Source organism: Drosophila biarmipes, chromosome 3R (assembly GCF_025231255.1).
Source record: "Drosophila biarmipes strain raj3 chromosome 3R, RU_DBia_V1.1, whole genome shotgun sequence".
Classification (NCBI taxonomy): Eukaryota; Metazoa; Arthropoda; class Insecta; order Diptera; family Drosophilidae; genus Drosophila; species Drosophila biarmipes.
The window spans coordinates 10,792,446-10,811,342 of NC_066616.1; the positions used below are offsets into that span (position 1 = coordinate 10,792,446).

General features: G+C 42.5%; 2 protein-coding genes across 3 annotated transcripts in view; both read right to left on the minus strand.

Annotated features, from left to right (window-relative positions):
* LOC108032143 (dopamine receptor 1) overlaps positions 1-15,018 on the minus strand; it is a 29,745-nt gene extending 14,727 nt beyond the window's left edge. The window contains exons 1-3 of one of the 2 annotated variants that reach the window (XM_017105982.3): positions 14,244-15,018; positions 3,105-3,165; positions 2,581-2,760 (exon numbers count right to left, since the gene is read on the minus strand). In XM_017105982.3, coding sequence (XP_016961471.1) covers positions 2,581-2,760; positions 3,105-3,165; positions 14,244-14,537 — 535 coding nt within the window. In that variant the 5' untranslated portion in view covers positions 14,538-15,018. Of the gene's footprint in view, positions 1-2,580; positions 2,761-3,059; positions 3,166-14,243 lie in introns of both variants that reach the window. The other variant, XM_017105980.3, reaches the window with a different exon arrangement.
* Positions 15,019-16,008: 990 nt separating this feature from the next.
* Positions 16,009-18,482, minus strand: LOC108032259 (serine protease gd). The gene is made up of 4 exons (XM_017106125.3): positions 18,130-18,482; positions 17,565-17,730; positions 16,610-17,327; positions 16,009-16,549 (listed from the first exon to the last, which is right to left on the minus strand). The coding sequence occupies exons 1-4, from the start codon at positions 18,340-18,342 to the stop codon at positions 16,126-16,128; spliced, it is 1,521 nt and encodes a 506-aa protein (XP_016961614.1). The 5' UTR covers positions 18,343-18,482; the 3' UTR covers positions 16,009-16,125.
* Between the last annotated feature and the right edge of the window lie 415 nt (positions 18,483-18,897).

Genomic DNA, 18,897 nt, shown 5'->3' on the forward strand with positions numbered 1-18,897 from the left:
ATATCAAAGTTGGACCGGCCAGTCAGCAGTACTGGCTTTCTCTTGGTAACTCCTACGAGATTGCTTTCAATTAGGGTAATTGTTATGAAGTAATTACGAAATCTACTTTAATGAAATAATGGTGGCAGTGACGTTTTTAAATTACTTTTAAATATAATTTGAGGTGCCTAAAAGTATGCAGTGAATAAAGAATTTTCAGTTTAAAATATAGTGCTGCATACTTTTAGACACCTAAAGTTAGTGATTTGTGTCTGTAAATAAAACCTTAAATTCTGGTCTAGGCTACCTTAAATATGTTCTTGATATTTAAATACTTCCTTGAGCTTGGTAAAATATTGCATTAGATTCGCAAATTGTTGCTTAAGTACCTATTTCATAGCTCAACTCCCCTTCCTTGGAAATCGAGAGCATGGCCCCGAAAAAAGCTATTTTAGGAGGTGGAAGGAGTGGTAGCTTGTACTCCAGTCAGCAAATAATTCATGCCGCTTTCAATACAGTGCGTCGCATGTATATATGCACACGAATGGCTCTTGGCCAAAAAGTGAGTATATATGCTATATGTTTTTGCCATTCCTCGGGCTGGCAGCATCTGTCGGTTCTCGACGGCTCTGTTGTTGTTTGAATTTGTCCAATTGCGTACGATGTTTATTTGCTGATTTGCCTGTCTTCGAGCGTGCTAAATGTTGCCTTGGCGAAAGTAATTTGCCTCTGTGTGGGTGCGTATCTGTGAGTGGGTGTCGCAGGACCCCGAGGCATCTGTTTGTCTTGAGCAGCTGAGCGTTTTTATTTATTTTTTCACACTTTTGCTAACGCGGCAGCGCCATCTCGCCATCGCCACTCGTCTCCTCGGAGTGCCAAAGTCGTTTATTATTTTCACACACTCGCGAGGGAAGTGGGTGGTGGGCAGAGGCGTATGGGGGATTTTTCAAGGGGGGCTTACAAGTTGAAGAATATTTGTATCCCTAAAATTTATGGTTTAAATTTATAGCTTTTGCACAAATTGTCTAACATGTTATAAATTCATTTTTGATTAGGTTGTCGGGATCATTTTGAAGAGTGTTCTAGGGTTTGCAAGCTTTTTAAGCGATAAAATAATACAATTTTCTAGCTATCTAATTATTTTTTTTAATTTTATTATTCTCTATTATAAAATCCCCTTTCTACTCCACTGCATCGCATGTATAACATATGTCTCCTCACCTCAGCTTTCTTTTCTCTACTCCACACATCCCTTCTCTACATCGCATCGCTTCGGATTCTGCTCACATTTTCAGAATCAAATGACAAGCTCGCAGTTTTCTTCTTTTGTTTGCTGTTTATGATTTTCCACTTTTTTGCCGCGTGTGTGCGAGTCCTTACACATGGATGTCAGCTGCATGTTTCCTGAACCGGAACACGTTGTTAGCCCGGCTCCTCGATCCCCCAATTACCTCAGACCCGCTTCCCTCCTCCTTGGAAAAGTTTTGCCCGCCTCTCGCCTAATTTGCCTCTTATTTACTTAGCCAATGTTGGCCCGTCAAGTCCTCATCTCGAGGTTCCGTCGCCGCCGCCACTGGAATTAATAAAATGCACCCATAAACGGCAGTCGAAGGGGGCACTCGAAAGGGCCTTCGCCATTCCACTTTCAGGACCTGCAGCTCGGCAAAACTTTGTCAGGGAGAGCTCCGCTGGCAGGATATCTCAAGGAATGACTGCCACTACCGTTCTCGGAATGGCTAATGGAAAATAATCAGAATGTGTGGCTGCACTCGGGATCTGCATGTTAGCCGGCACTAGATGCACGGCGGGAATAAAATGAAATTCCTGTTCGGCTCACTATAACCATTTGTCCACCGAATGGGTGGCGAGGGTCAGCGGAACAGTTTCAGTAAGGGAATAGATCATAAAAACACCCAAGCATAGGTAATTCTTAGAATTGTCCCCCTTACTGGTAAAATTCAAAGGTTATTCACAGTTGCAAATATTTGGTAGAAGGAATAATATTTAATTTCATTTAATAAAGAAAGAAAACCCAGAAAATGTAATAAAAATTTAAAAGTAAGTTGAAAGATCTCAGCTTTATATTTCCTTTGTTCTCGAATTTCTTTCATATTGCAGGGGATTTAAAATAAAACCTGGCTTATTACCCCACATAAACCTGGCGTTTATTTATTTTAAAAATGCAAAGCCAGCCCTCGTTTTTGGTACACGGCTCGGGGGAAGTCTTGTGCAATCACAATGGACCCTCGCCGGGAAACTCGGAAAAGGAAAACCCTGCCCTCCTGACGGGCAACTCGTGCGTCGACTTGTGCAGCTGACACTTTAAAAGGCATTGACAAAGCCACATGAAATCCGGCTTTAAGCGCTGCCAGGCATGTCAAATGGGCTCGAGTGGTGCGCGGCTGATGGCTGAGTGGAGCAACACCCTTGTGGGTTTCCAAGCGCCTCGTTTTTTGCCACTGAAACAGCCTGCAGCATTTTGCATAAATTTCAGCGCTGTCTAAAGCGAATTTCAATTGCAATTTTCCATTACCAGACAGAGCTGCCGATGGCAGGGCATTAGGGGTCCCCGTGGGATGGGGCTGCGATAACGATACTCACCCAGCAAATCGTTGACTCCGGCGAAGGTCATCACCAGCGAGGCCACGAAGAGGTCCGCGATGGCCAGGGAGGCCAGGAACAGGTTGCCGATGCGGCGCAGACTGCGCTCCGTGTAGATGGCCAGGCAGACCAGGATGTTGCCGGCCACCGAGAGGAATATCAGCACCGATAGGAAGATTCCTGCGGCGAGTCCAAGCAGAATATCACACCCGCAATCGAGCTCGGCCATCGATTCCCACGACTCCCGTTCCCAACAATGATCGGTGAAAGCATACTTTTATGGGCCGGTGAACATCGAGTGAGTGGGTGTGTGCGGGTGATGTGTGTTTGTCACATGCGACATGCAATTTACAGATAATTGTTGTGTCCGTGAGAGCGGTGAAAGTGGTTGAGTTGGTGGATTGGTGGGTGGTGCTATGCAGTGTGTGGCTGTGGGTGGTGGGTGGCTCTTGCTGTACATTCAACGACATTTACTTTACCAACAACTACAATTGACACAAGTGACAGCGGCTCCGGTTCCTCACCAACTATTGTATCCATTTCAGAAGCATTTGTCCAGCTGCTCTCATTGTAGAACGATGTCAGCTGCAATGGAACGAGTGCGGAATGGCTTGTTAAATGGTGGAAAGTATGTAGGGCGAGCATAGAAGATAATAAGTATTAAGAAATAATCCACTTTTATTATTAGACTGAACATATATAATTTGGAAAACGGATTCACATATGACTTTTACATAACTTTATCCCTTCTGTTGATAAAAAACTGAATTGAGTATGTATAAAATATAGTAGGTAGTATTGTAAGCTGTTATCATATTGTTATCATTTTATTATCACTGTTAAAGGCCACCACTTGCAATTAAGTTAGTCATAAATTAATGTTATCCTAACATTATCTGATTAAAATAGAGTCAGCATGAAAATGAAATAAAGTTATAGAATCACATTTAATTAACCAACGCAAATATTTATATTGTTTGCGCCAATTTCGTCAATATATTTTTATTTTATCAAAAAGCATTAATTTTATGAAAAATAATTTGATCTCGCTAAAAATAACCGTGTTATATTTAATATAAATACCTTTCAAACTTTCAATTATCTTTCAAATTATTAACTGCTTAGTTTCTACTGTTATCTTTTTAAATATCATTAATAAAAATAAATTATGTATATTGAAAATATTAGTATAGATAATAATAATACCTAACCAGGTATTTTCTCTAATAGTGATAAAAAAGACCTCTAACTCTATTGTTAGACAGCCGAATTGCGGCTTTCTTCTCGCCTTTGATCTCCTCCCACCGACTAATTAAATTTGTGAAATGTTTTTCGAATTTAATTAGCTGGCATCTGCTTTGGTTTTCTATGAACTCGGCTCCATTCATTTTCCTGCTGCCGTCATCCTGGCTGCTTGTGGCACGCATGTCCTGGCCAAACGAAAAAACTATCAATCATTTGTGGCATCTGTGGCAGGACCGCAGGACGCAAGCCCCTTGAAGAAGCCCACGAGGAGCTCTGGCATTATTCATAATTAAAATTGACAAAATTTCAAGAAAATTGCCAGAGCCCGTAATGAAATTAATTTGTTTCACTAAGCGTCGCCCTGAGAATTTTCCCTTGTTTCCGCCACATTCATGTGTGTCTATCTATTCATCTGTTTGTGGCAACTTTGAGTAGGAATTTGTCTTGCGGTTTCTTTTGCTTTTGGGCCACCAGACATGTTGGCATTCCGGCGGTTGCCTTTGCTATGGTGGCTCCGGCTATTTACTCGATTCGTATAATAAACCGCCCACTCACACGCGCCCCCGAATAATTGGGCTGTGTAAATGAATTTATTAATTAATACGAAAGGGTACATTGCAATTATCCTGGCCCGGGAAAAAGGATTCGAAGGATCCGAAGTGCCTGCAGCTGGTCGCGCATCCACTTGGTGGCCTTTGTGCTTTATTGCCACGGGAATGTACACACAAATAGCCATAATGAAAGCCATAATAAAATGCTCAAAAGCAGACCCGAAACCGCTGACAAATGCAATTAATTAATTCAAACATTAAACTGCCGACGTCGTATAAATGTTTTCCCTCTTGCCATTCAGACTTCTCCAGCTTTCCCCTTTTCGGCCCAAACTTTTTGTTTAATTAAATTTGTTCTCGCTGCACGTGTGTACTGCGCGTAAGCAGCTTAATAAATTTAAAGTTGCTAATTGTTTGAAATGGAAACCCTAGCTTAATCGGCTCAAACTGCGGTCGTGGAATGCCACAAATGTAGAATTCCTATGGGCCGCGCTACAGGACGTATACGCAATTTCAGGGCCAACTATTTGTCAAAGGTTAATTTATTTATGCTTAGATTAGGGCAAACACGGGCACTCGGCAACATTAGTTAAATTGCGTAAATATTTAACTGGATAAGGGCAACTAGCGCTCAAGGCGGCAATATAAACGCACTAAAGTGCGATTATTTATTCATAAGCCCTATTGATTCCTCCAGTCGGGCAAATCGCTTAAGTACACAAGGATAGGGTTACGCAAAGGGACTGCTACGTGAAATGGACCATAGGCGAGCAGTAAATAACATTAATTGGCGCTTCACATCAGGAGCAAAGTGAGCCGGACAATAAAAGGCACTTAAGATTATAAAAATCACGCGAAATGCCATCTCATGTCAAGTGAATTTTCATTAAAATCACCAGCAGCTGCTGCACGGATTCAGTAATGCGGCCGAACATTATACTGATGTTAATGTTTATGTTCATGTCGCTTCTTTAGCGGCAAAGGCATCATTAAAAAGCAGTTAACGCCCGGAAGTGATGGCGTGTCCCGCCGATCTGCGCCATCGGAGGGCCAGAGCCCAAATAAAATGCCAATTTCCACCCAATATGGTGGACTGGGAGTTCCAACTTCCGTCATTTAAAATGTTGCTTTAAGTTTGGCTCATAAAATTTTATTAGCAACAAATATACAGATGGTAGCTCGCACACTTATTTTAGTTGTCAAATTGTATTCAAACTCCTTTTAAAGGTGTATAGTGATTTACACGAAACTAGGTAGTAGATTTAATTTAATTTATTAAGTTATCAATTTTCCCGCAATCCTTATTTAATTTAATAATACTTAATCTGTACTAAAACACTTTTCCATCCATTAAAAAATCTCTGGAGATCGAATATTAAAAACATGATTATTATTATTTTAGAACAGTTTAAAGCTACACAAAGTTTATTAATTATTAATTCCATTATATCATTACTCCCCTTTAATCCTTGCCAGTTTACACAATGTATTGTAAAGTATTTTTAAGTCCCACCCCCTCGAAACCCGTTCCAGCAATCCAATCCGAGAGCTAAGAGCGGAAATTTAGATGCTTTCACGGAACAGCGCGCAAAGAGAGGCATAAACAAGGCATCTGCCAAGTGTGTGCTAAAAGAAAATTTAGACAGCTGAGAAAGCGGGGAAAATGGGAAATGCGGAAGGGGCAGGGAGCACAACTGTGACAGCAGTTACTGCATTTAATTGGCAATAAAAGTGGACAACAAATGCTCGTGGTCCGCGTTCCTCGAAGGCCTGCAATAGTTGGCGAGGAGCAGAGCCAGAGGATCCTGGGAGGCAAAGGACATGTATTTTGTAGGACTTCAGTGGGTTGAGAGGAATACCAGGCTAGCACTTGGGTGCTTGGCTTTGTTTGCCGAGTTAAATGGCACAATGCGTTGATTAAACGTCAACACACACCTACATACAGCTGCGTACACCCCTGATACACACGAAACACACCTGGAGGCCCTACAATAATGGGGCACAAAACCTGTTGGCAGGCCCGCAACAAAGGCCGCAATTGTTGCCCACCTGTCCGACTGTCTGTCCTTTGTCTGGCCGTCTGGGTAGGCGGAAGTAGTGTGATTTACAAGTGGAAAGGACGAGCGGACAGGCTGAATAATAAGCGAGCGGCAGCAAAGGACTCGCCGAGTGCCACACTTTACTCTACTTTACTTTACCTTACTTTACAGTGTCATTCGAGCACTTCCGCCCGAGGCAACACGAATGGCAACGATAACAAACATCAGAGCAGCGCAACATAGAACAGAACCTCTGCCGCAGGACCCCGGGCCCGGCACAGTTGTTAATTGAGTGCTACAATTACTAGACCGAAAACCCTGCAACAATGGAGCGAAGGTCCTGGGGAAAACACACACACAACTGCCAGGCCCCGGCTTCCTTCTCGGTTCACAGAGCACTGCTGTGTGTATAATGCGATTTCCTTGTCGAACGTTTAAGAAATTTGCAATCAAAGCACTACAAAAAGGGATTAAAAAATTATCTTTTTACTTTTTGAATCTTTTAAATTTGTTTTAATTTTTATACATCGATTTTTAAGACTAGTGTGAGCTTAATACCCTTGAAGAGGTTATAACGACTCTTGGACCACTGACTAAGGTATTAAGGTATGTATTGTTAACATTGTTTTCTAAATTATTTAAAAAATTAATTTAGAGATAATAAATGAATACAAAATTTCATTCTTAGAAGCATGTCCATCCTCTGTAAGGTTTTATGTATGTACTTCCTAACTTCCCTTATTCCTTCAGTGCACTTTCAATTTCCCCTTGGCTTTCAACGTGATTTTCTTGTCGGCAGCCACAAAATCTATTCGCAATTTTCTCGTTTTTGGTTCAGTGCAATAATAAATTTTCAATTTCCCTGCACTTTGAACTTTGCCCACACGCCTCGCCAGCCCATGGGTTTTTGGGGCGCAATGAACCTGACTTGGTTCGCTGGGCAAAACCAACCGAAGTCGCTGCTCCCTGCTGTTTAGCATACATTAAAATTCTTACAACCAACAAGAAGTGCTGTGGGCGTCCCTTGGATATATATAAATTATATTCCAAAGGGATGGGGATCTCACGTAGGAGCGATAATGCTACAGCCTAGACAGCTGATTTATGCGGCTAGCAAATATTTATTGTTTGCTTACGGAAACTTTGCAACAGAACTTAAAGTTTTGCTTAGCAGTTGCTGCCTCGTTATGCAATGTGGCACTGGGAAATGGGAAATGGGGGCTTTTCCTAGGTGAGGTGGCTGCCAAGGAACACTCAAGCAGATGCTAACTGCAGTGACAATTGCGAAATTCGGCTATCTCTCATCTGCGGGCCATTGTCTGGGCTGTCAATGCCCGTTGACAATGGCAGAGAGCGGGGCTCGTCCTCCAGGACTCCGAGAAGGAGTTGCTCCTGCGGCAGCTGTCATGTGTGCGCGCTCCTCTTCATTGTTGAAATTTCGGCTTAATTAAACGAAGTCGAAAGTCAAGAAGGGGAGAATTGCCGCCGACACATGTGTCTGCCTGTCAAAACTGTCGTAATTGAGGGCCCCAGCATCTATGCATGGGCCTTAAATGCAAATGAGCGCCTGATGGCGCGGAAGAGCGTGTGACATTAAGTAGGGATTTCCCTCCTCCGGAGGAGTGCTCCCCCAAGATGAGCAACGTGCCCTCAATTATGAATGAACTAATTAGATTCCTCAGCCGGGCGATGATGGATAACAAGTTGGCTCTCCCTCGAGCGGGCTTTTCACACTTGCCAAGTGGCTGGCATTTTTCGGACCCGACAGAGATACTAATATTTACCCCTAACCTCAAGGCGGACACTGACCGCTCCTGTCGAGTTTGTCGACGGGTAAATAATTAAAGTGACCCAAAGATGGACATGGAGCAGGGAAACCACTTTACTATTTCTGCTTCCAGCCATGGCAGCTCGTTATTAAAAATTCATTTTATTTGGGTCATGTGGCACATCCTTGGGAAATACTTTCAGTTGATTACTTTTTCAAGATCGTTAAACCATTAATTAAGTTAGGATGATAAGCTGTCCGGAGATTTGACAGATTTCTATATTTTGGAGATAAAATATTTTAGTTTTTATATTTTTTACCTTTGATATTTTTCGTTTACATGGTTTTGTAAATCGATTAACTTGGTAATAGCTTTGTTGATTACACTTTGATAACAACTCATTTATCTGAGTAATAACCAAAATATTCTAAAATAGTTATCTTTCTTAACTCGATTTTAAAACCGTGTTTTGCGTCTTTTTATGAACTGGTATACTATGTCAATTATAGTCAATATTTAAGTTTTCTTCTTTATATTTGTTATTCGATTAGATTTTGTATTTATATTTGTTCATCGATTATTTGTTTAAAAAGAGCTTTGGTCACACTAAGATTACTAGCTGTAATTGTGTAATCGGTTTCAAGTGTACTGATTATAAATACATTCAAGGCAAACTAACATAAGTGCTATATGAACAATATTTAATAGTCTCAGAAGTTCATTCTACAAGCCAAGCAAACTCAATGGCTAAGATAATTAGCCAAGCCCGATTGTTTTCCTCCAATCGACCGTTGTGTGCTTCTTGGCAGGTAAATCGAATGCTGCAGTCCTGTTTGCCTTATCGCTGCTCTATTGCCTGCCAATTTTCGGGGGACCGGCGATTGTTTGTTTTGGCAGCTATTCAGCAGATTGCCTTGTTGATTTGCCTGGGGCCGATTGTCAACGTCAGGATAATTAGCTGCAAGAGGAGATGACTCCGCTGGGCTGTTGTTGTTGTTATAGCTGCCGATGTTGTGCAACACAGGGCGGGCGGGGCTCTTAAGCTGATTGTAAATGCAGTCTCCATCGCTCCCATCACTCAAACCATCCGGCTTAATCTGCAGGATACCCCTCGCCATCGCCCCCACAACCCACTCTTGTAGTAGCATCGATTATATACTTTTTCCACAGGCATATCTTTTCCTTTTTCCGATGTTCCACTGAAAAGGAGTGAAAAACTTGGCAAGTGAGCGATGTCAGTCACTGGTTCTCAGTTGTGTGCTTAACACAAACATCCCGTTAACTTGCACAAGTGTCGTCTGCACACAAACACCACTGCAGGGACACACAGATACGCGTATACATACGTCACACGAGTGTAAATACAGATACATCAATGCATACTGCACTTGTTTCAATTGAAAGTAGAAAAAATGGCAACTGGAATGGCAGAGAGAAGCATATCTCGTGGATTTTTCTTAGCCGTGTCAAGTTCCCACCCACTTTCACACTGGTCTCAATGGCGGAGGGACCCACTTTATCCCTAGGATTTCAAAAAATATTCAGTTACTGGTAGTTTTGTAGAAAGGAAGAAAGTTTCTTACACATGAAAAAATCATCGAAACTGAAAAAAATGTAGAAATAAAAATATTAGATCCTCAGTACTTTTAAATATCAAAACCCTTTGGATAGAAATGGATCACCTTCATTAAATAATCATAGAAGGGTTCGAACTTGTAATGCATTCCATAAGATCGATGGTGCTTAAAAATTATGTTATGTAATTATTTACAATTTATTTACCTTCAATAGTTTTATTCACAGTGTTGAAAAAAATCCCCCAGCTGCAAGACTCAGATTTCTCAGCCATAAAAATGTAGTCGATTATCTTGATTGTATTTCGGCCATAGCCTAGCACGCTTGCACACCCGGCGCAGATGATTGACATGACCCTAGCTATTTTATATGGTCGTGGCCCCATTAAATTGACTTGTCACGAGTAATCGTTCTGCACTTTTGTGTCATTGCCGAGCCACCGATATCAAGAGCTCAGCTCGAGTAGGAGAGCCTCATAAAAAATGGCTGAAAAGGGCAACCAAAATATAAAAGGGACCCAAACATATACACATAGTCTAGCGCCAGCAAATAAAAGCAGGGTTTATGGTCAATCAGCAGCGAGCCTTTTTGGGCTTACTGAATACCGAATCCCTTTGACTGCTCATCGGGAATCCTTAGCCCCATTCACCTGGCCCTAAAATGAAAGAGGTAAACGTAAAAATCACGAATAACCTGCTATTTTCATTTGCTTTTCCTTCCTCCCTCCACCAAGCAGGGCAAAAAAGCGAGCTACTGTGGAAGGGAGTGAAAAAGAGTGGAAGGTGCAATTAAATGGCAACACCTAGACAAACACATTGTGGCTCTTGTGGCCAAGATTAATGTGGAATGGTCCTGAACCATCCCGGGATCGGGATGCGGATGCACCTTCCTTTCAGTGGAGGTATTATGACGGCATGTGTGTGCCGTGTCCCATGCGGTTTCTATATATATATTTATACGGTGTACCCCACGTATTCGTGACCCGAATCGGGGAGCCAGCATCGCACCCAGCTCATTTATATTGCGGCTAGCCCCGTGATTATGGCAGGCAGCTGTCACACACATTTAATTAGGCGAAATTGGGGACATTTATCCGAGTCCACTTCTCCGACTCCTGGCTTTGTGTGGCCATGATCTAATTGAAAATTACCGAGTGCAACCGCCAAACTCAGACCGTGCTTTTCAATCTTAACGGCAACATTTTCTGGGGGAAATCTTTGTAAATTCCGCAGCAAGAATCAGAGGAACAACATTTTAATTAAATCTTGACAGCTAACACACAACTGAGTGTTGAGATTACAAGCTAAATACTTGGGAACTAAGTTTATGCAATTACAAGGAGTTTGATCAAAAACATTTTGTATAAAAGCAGGACACAATTAAAAAAAAACTTAACATTAATTAAACAATTGATGTAAAATACAAGAAAAATTAATTATTTCTAAAAATGCTATCTTTATTACAAATTATTGTCTAAGAACTCACTTTGTTTAAGGATATTAAAGTATGGTTTTCATCATGTTATTTCTATCAAATAAATGCAGTTTATTCTTTAAAATATCCACAAATTTATTTATTATTAGGCTTTCTGAGAAATAGAGATATGCTCCAGAAACATTTCAATCTAAAATAGAAAATTGTTTTTATCTTGTATTTTTTGTAAATTTTCCTTTCATTTGTTTGAATTATACACATGCTTTTGCCTAAAAAAAGGTCTTAAGACTCAGAAGAAATTTATTTTAATACAAAATGTTTCTTATTCATATTTTATGTTTGTTGATATTTTTCCTCCATTCATTCGAATGCCATTAAAGCAAAAATCCATCAAAATATATTTAAAATAAGCTGCTGGGCAGTGCGAAAGAGCATACAACTTCACACCAATAAATTGTATAGTCGCCAACAAGCAAACAATTACACTTTGAGGGGCTTGATTTCAATTGGCCTGGCTATCGATGGCCATCGGGCCATGGCCACGCCCCCGACACGTCCCACCCGCCCACTGATTTGGACAAATTGCTGGCGGAAATTTGCGCAAATTCCAAAGCCTCTGGTTCAATGCGAAATCTTATATATAAATGGGCGGCGGGATAACAATAGAGGCGATTTGCTGAATGGAGGGCGCAATCCACATGGCAGCAGCAATAACAAATAAGTCTATTAATATTTTATTATTATTGCTATGCAAAGTCTGCGAACAATGGCGAGCCAAAGAATTACCTCGAGCGACTAGAAAATGAGGAATTCCGACCAAGAACGCGAAAACACAATGGACTTCTGTCTGGGAGGGGCTTTCCGCGAAAAGAACGAACATAAACCCATTTTTTATGCATGCAGGCAAGATTTGTCGAGTGCAGATTAATAATTCAATTAGATTGCACAACGCGGCGTATGCGTGATGCATTATGCAAATGTCAAAGGAGAAAAAACGGGGAAAGAGCGAAGCCCAGAAAGACAATTTTCCGCTGACAGATGACGGCGACAAATGTCAGTGTCAACCTGCGGTTGGCTCACATCAATTGAGGCTGTTCCCCAGAATTCTGTGGCCTCTGTAAACCGAAAGCATTTAGAGAAAATGAGGAACAATTCCTGGCCTCTAGCTAAAATTGGATCAATGTTCGGTAAATCACTGCAAAAACATGCTCAACTGCTTATAAATTAGCTAAAAAGCTATTTGCGTGGAAAATGTGCGGCACATAAACATGATGACAACGTGATCCTGCGATAAATGTCGTCGAATCATCCCAATCCCATCTCGTCGGCAGCCAACTTACGTGATACTCATTATTTACATTCGATTGAAAGTTAAACGTGCGAACAGATGAGCACAACTTTGCCGTTCCACACAACAAGTATTTAGATCCGTATCACCCTCATATCCTTTACGGCTGCCACACCAAGCACGTAAATTGCTCGTTCTGCCAAAAAAAAAGGAGGAGACAGCTCCGAAAATGGGAAAAATAAAATACCCACGAGTGAAAAAAGGGATAAACTTTGGTTTTCGTACACATCCTCGAAGGAACTCCTTTGAAAACCGGATTATGCATCGATGGAGGTGTGTGTACTCGCATGCTGGCAAAAGTTTATCCATGTGCTGGCTGCTAATGAGGCTCGCATTCATTCTCATTTGCCAGCTGGCTGGCTAGAAGTGAAATAAATTAAAAGGAATGCCAGCGGATGAAACTTTTGCTAACTGCCAACCTTTGTTATAATTTAAACTTTGTATTAAATATTATGGCAGCGTGTGCGACGTGTGATAATCGTGTGATAATCACCCGAGCTCGCTGGGGAACTTTCTGGACCCCTTTGTCTTGACAATTCATTAAGCAATCTCCCGCCGGATTGCGTATACGCCCCATAAACCAGCGAACCACCCCCGGAAGCCCGTACGACAATGTTCGGGAAATATGCCAGCACGTAATAAAAGCGAAATGCTCATGAAAGCCAAGCCCGCCGTCGCCCGATCGGAGTCAAAGACATTGTAAATTATAGTAGCGATGGGCACCTGACACTACACCAAGAACAAAATCTGGAAGTCTTACTCCGGGATCCGTCATAAAATATTGTACTCAAGAATGTGTAAAAAAGTACTGTCTTATTATTATACGATTTTATTGTCGGGAACAGAAAGACAAAGTCGAAAACAAAAAAAAACGAAATTATGGTGGCGACGAAAAAAATATTACCTCTGTTTCGATTACCATAAAAATGAAGAATTAAATAAGGGTGTATTAGAAAATACTGTCATCTTTATATTTGATTTTAGTATCGAAAAAAGATAGGCAGAGTAGCAAAGAATGATGTTGGAAATTAAAAAAGATGCCTCACAACTTCCCCAAACCAATTCATAGTGCTTGTCAGAGGATGTACTTTGGAACTAAATATATATTTTAATCATAATGATACAAAATCTCTTCATTTATTTTGCGCAACTTTATTTATGCCATATAATATTTCAGAAAGAAAAGTTGTATGTATCTTATCCTATTTTATTCTATGGAAACGTATCTTGTAATGATTTTAACAGAAACACTTTTTAACCACCTCTTTCATTTTATGATATAATTTAAAACCATACAATTTGAGACATTTGCTGTTGTCGATATATTTCATTCTTTGAAATTTTTATTGTATATTTTTTATCTTTCGCATCAAAATGGATATGGATTTTATGATGTTCCTGAAAGTGCTGTAAAATTCCATGGAAATGTATGTTGCAATATTTTAAGTAAAGAAACCATTTTAACCATTTTTTCATTTAATGATACAATTTTAAATGATACAATTTGAGATATTCGCCATTGTCATTAAGTTTTTTCTCTGTTCAGCGTATTTTACGAGCTGCACATTGGACATAAAGCCAAAGCCAAAGCCGGAGCGAAAGCCAAAGCCAAAGCCCAATGAATGCCTCGTTGGCAGCCACATAAATACAATCGACCCACTTCGGGCCTTACTCCCCCCGACTCCTACACTCCCGGACTCACCGTTGTGCCATCGTAGCCATTTGTCAGCAGTTGGATGTCGATTTCAATGTCCAGGTCCACCTTGGCGGTCGTCAACTGCAGCGGCAGGTGATCGGCGTCCAGCAGCGTGGAATTTGTGGGGAATCCACTGCTGCTGCTACTGTTGCCTCCGCTCCCGCTGATGATGGTGGTACCACTGCTCCCGGTGGCTGCGGTGGTGGTGGTGCTAACGGGGCTGGCGGTGCTGCTGGCGGTGACCACCACTGAAACCACGCCGGCTGCCAGGGCAGCGATTGCCCGCATGGCATTTGTCATTGGGGAGAAAGGATGATGATTAGAGGTCCTGGGCGAAAGGGTGTGGCGGCGGAGGCCTCCTCTGTTCGGCGAGAGATTCTCAGTTACGGGCACGGCAATAAATTGCCCCACAACGGCAATGCAGCATTCTGCTAATACACTTCGAATCGGAATGCGGCAGTGGCAACGGCGATTCGGGGATGCTCAGGCGGACTGAGGGACGAACGTCGCGGAAAACGCGACCCAGAGTCATGTCCGGCCATCAATCAGGCGAAATTACAGCATTAAAGTCACGCTCGAATGATTAATTATGAATGCTTGTTTTTATTTATAATTTGCACACCCACACACTGGACACACACTCGCACTCGCACACGCACACGCCCGTCAAGAACTCTCGATCGGCAATCGGAAGTCCTGGGGAGGACCCTGTGATATCCGGTAGGTAGCTTGCCTATCTGGTTATCTATCTATCCAGCTGCCGCCGAACTGCCGAGCTGAACCGTGCGAACTGAAGGCTGAACGTCGACTGTCCGGATACGCACGACTAACGGTATCTCCAGCACGGCGGAGACGCGGCGAACGACCAATACCAAGCCAAAGGCGGCGCCGTGGAGTATGCAACAACTTTCGAGCTCCGACGGAGGAGCCGACAAGTAGTCCATTCAACAGGATGGTCTCGGTGCCCCGTTCGTAAGGCGGAAAATGTGCGCCGCGCAGCTCGGTGAGAGCGGCAGAGAGAGCCGGAGAGAGCGAGCTGTGGAGCGGGAAAAGCACCTGTTGTGCCGCCGACGCGTTTTCCCAGCGTTTCGCCAGCGATTCGGGCGCGACTTTGGCCGCCCTCTGCATTTGTTCTCATTAGCAGACAGAGAACTGCGATGCGGTGTCGCAATGGACAGAATGGAACGGAGGAACAGAGGAGTGACTGCCTCAACTGCATGCAAATGGAATGCAATTGCTGGCTTTGACAAATCGCCGCTGGCAGACCTGCCGGCCGATGCAATCTTTCAATTGAGATACCCTCGTCGAAAGAGGCACTCCACATTCGGAGGACTTACTTGATGCAAGCTATGAATAATTTAGAATTATAAAGGTTGAAACGAAGTATATACGCTAATTTAAATAGACTTAGGAAGATGGAAGTGTACCTTTTTCACCAAATATCATTGAAAGAAATAATTTTTGACGAATATAACCGATTGAAAACTACTTCTTATATTCTTCTAATACAAATACGTTTAGCTTAACTAAGTACGATGTACTATACTGAAACCATTATTAATCTAGTTGTCGCCAAATGTATAATACTATCATATCATAGTCAACTTCTTTTTAAATACTTTCTAATAATGGAAATTTATTCCCATTTCCTTTAGGTTCTGATTCTAAAACCTAATCTTTTCGAGATACATTTAGCTTTTGAATTTCCCTGGGAGTTTTAGGAGGTGTCGCTATAATATTTTTAGATAATTATTATATCTGCCTTGATTGATTTAAAGTTAATCTCAATATCTTTCCTTTAATAACTCTGAATTTCTCTTGTTTGTTAGAAGCTTATGAAGTTATCATTTATTTTGGCACACAATTCAACTAAATCCCCAGCAATCCCTCAGAACCACATGCTTTTGAGCAGCCAGTCGATGTGCTTGGCCACGTCCGTGTAGATGACGGGCAGCGTGAGGTTGCACCGGTTGGTCATCCGCTGTCCGGCGGAGACGACGCCGCGCAGCATCCAGATGTCCTGCTCCTGGAGCATCAGTCCGCCGCCGGAGTCTCCGCTGCAGGGTCCCGAGGCCAGGGCATTGCTGGCGCAGATCGTGTGCGAGGTGATGAAGTGGGCGTTCTCCGCGGAGAGGTTTCCCCGGCACTCCGAGGCGGTGATGATGTCTGTGTCGGTCATCTTGGCCCGCCGCGTGTTCCGGTTGCCCTTTTCGTCCTCGCCCCAACCCGCCACATATGACTTGTACCCAGAGGGCAAATCCAGCAGATAGTTTTCGTTCCACAAGCAGATGGGCTTGATGTAGTCATCGAATCTATAAAGATGGTTTTAAATATTAAAACTAATTTATTTTTTATTGCCAAAAGGTACTTACACAGGTCGGTCAGTCAACTGCAGCAGAGCCAAGTCGGCATCGGTATATACACTGGGATTGTACTGCTCATGGAGCAAAAGCTGCGATACACCACTAGTAAATCCAGGTCCAAACAAATCCAGGGAGTTCCGACCCAGCGAAACAGTAGTCCTTTCAGCTCGTAAATTCCTACTGCCGAAGCGGAAGCAATGGGCAGCAGAGATAACAGTTCTGGCCGAGATCAGGGTGGCACCGCACAGGAAGTTGTAGTCCTTGCCCACCTGCTCGAAGAGGGCCGTCATCCAGGGCAGCTGTCCCCGCTCCACCTCGTTGCCACCGTGGATGAAGGGCGTCTGGATGGTCTTCTCCCGCCCACAGATGCCATTAAGTTGTCCAATTGTTTGGTACGGAAACGATTGTACAGGCGGGACCAAGGGCGGCGATGGTCTGGCTGGCACTTCTTGGGGTCGCTGCTTGGGAGGAGGAGGCGGAGTTGGCTGAGGGCGGCTACTCTGAGGTGGCTCCCTTTCGTCATACACTCCAATATTCCTTTGAGGAGGCTGGGCGGGTGGCTGCCTTCTCTGAGGAGGTTCCTCTTGCTCATAGACCGCCGTAATGTTCCTCGGAGGATTCCGGGACCACTGTGGCGGATCGGATCGCTGGGGTGGCGGAAGAGCTGCCAAGGGAATACTTGTTCGCAGAGTTCGCGAGAGCTTTAGCTTAATGCTGGGCGGTCCAACTGTAAGAAAAATAGAGTTGTAACATCATTATTTAAATTGAATACCACCTCTTTATGTTATTATTTCTTTATAACTACTTAAATATATATATAAATATAATATTGAATAGTAAAATTTTAAATTTCTAAGAATCTGGAAAAATATTAAATAATTTTGACTCACGGACAAAAGTATTCTTAGGCTTTTACAAAACCAATTTCTTAAGATATACATAAAGTTATTCCTTTTCTACTTACATTCTGCAGCCTGGCACACAACATTTCCATTCACCGAAACCTTGGTAAGTTTGGGCACTACCCCCGACGTAGGAAAGTCGATTCGGAAGTTGATGGGCTCTTCGTTTCTCAAGCGGTAATGCAGAGATTCCTCGTCCTCCAGGAAGTTAAACATACCGGGAGTGGGCTGTAGGAAAAAAGAAGAATTAAAAACAGTCGGCGTTCTCAGGGGCACCTAAAGATTCCGATCGACGTCACGGTGAGCAGATTTGTAAACATTACTCAACTGGTAGCAAAATAATAACATTGGCAGCTGAGCTTGGGCGGCAGATCTCTCGACAAAAGTAAAACCTGTTCCACGACTTTAAGGAAAGCGGAAAGCGAGAATGTAGCTGAGAAGCTTTCGGGGGGTGGGGGATTTCCCGAGCGCGTTCTGTCTTATCAGCCATGCAATTCCCATGAAAATCAACTTGACCCAAGCCAAACTCGATAGTGGGAAATCAGACTTGCCATCTGAGAGTGAGGTCAATGCTTGATAACAGTGGCTAGCATAACTATTTAAGAGAGCGGAGTCGGAAAAACTTACCGGGGCTCTGCCTCCACGCTGGGAAAGCTCTATGCGAACTTCGTTTTCCGCGTTCCTATTATCCAGAACGAGTTGCAAGTGTCCTATGTACTCGTTCTGGTACTCGAGATAGCGAAAAATACCAGGACAGGCTACGTAAGGCACGTGTTGAGCACTTATATAGCAGATCTGCAGTATGGTGATCAGGAAACCGAGTAGATGCAGTTGGCACATGGCGAAGGTGGCGGAGCCCTTCCGGAACACTAAATATTTATGAAAACAAATGCGACTGCAATCTCACAGCATGCAGCTACTCGAGAATCAGAACTTAGACCGCTCTCATTGAGAGTCGCGCGACGAATGATTGGTTTTAGCCCAGCAATTCGCATTAGTTTCCGATCTATCTGAAAGTTAGATCAGAACAGAGCTCGGTGACTCTCTCAACCTGATCGGAGTAAGTTAAGCGATTACAGTCATACTCTGCGATTTATTGGGAGATTCCGCCTTTATTTGACCGCTTGATTGGTATTTATTTCTAGGTGAATGAACCAAAAACAAAATATGTTTTTCAACTGACTTTAAGATAAGAAGATATATTGAATACACCTTTAAAAATAGTGGGAGCCCAAAAATCATGAAGGTCTTAAGATTATTTAGCTAAAAAATGTAGTGATATAAAATTTTTACTTTAATATATACTTTTATATATAGTGTATGTAATTCAATAAAAATAACGCCAACAAGAATAAAAAGTTTGATAACTTTTTATACTTTTTATAATATCATAAT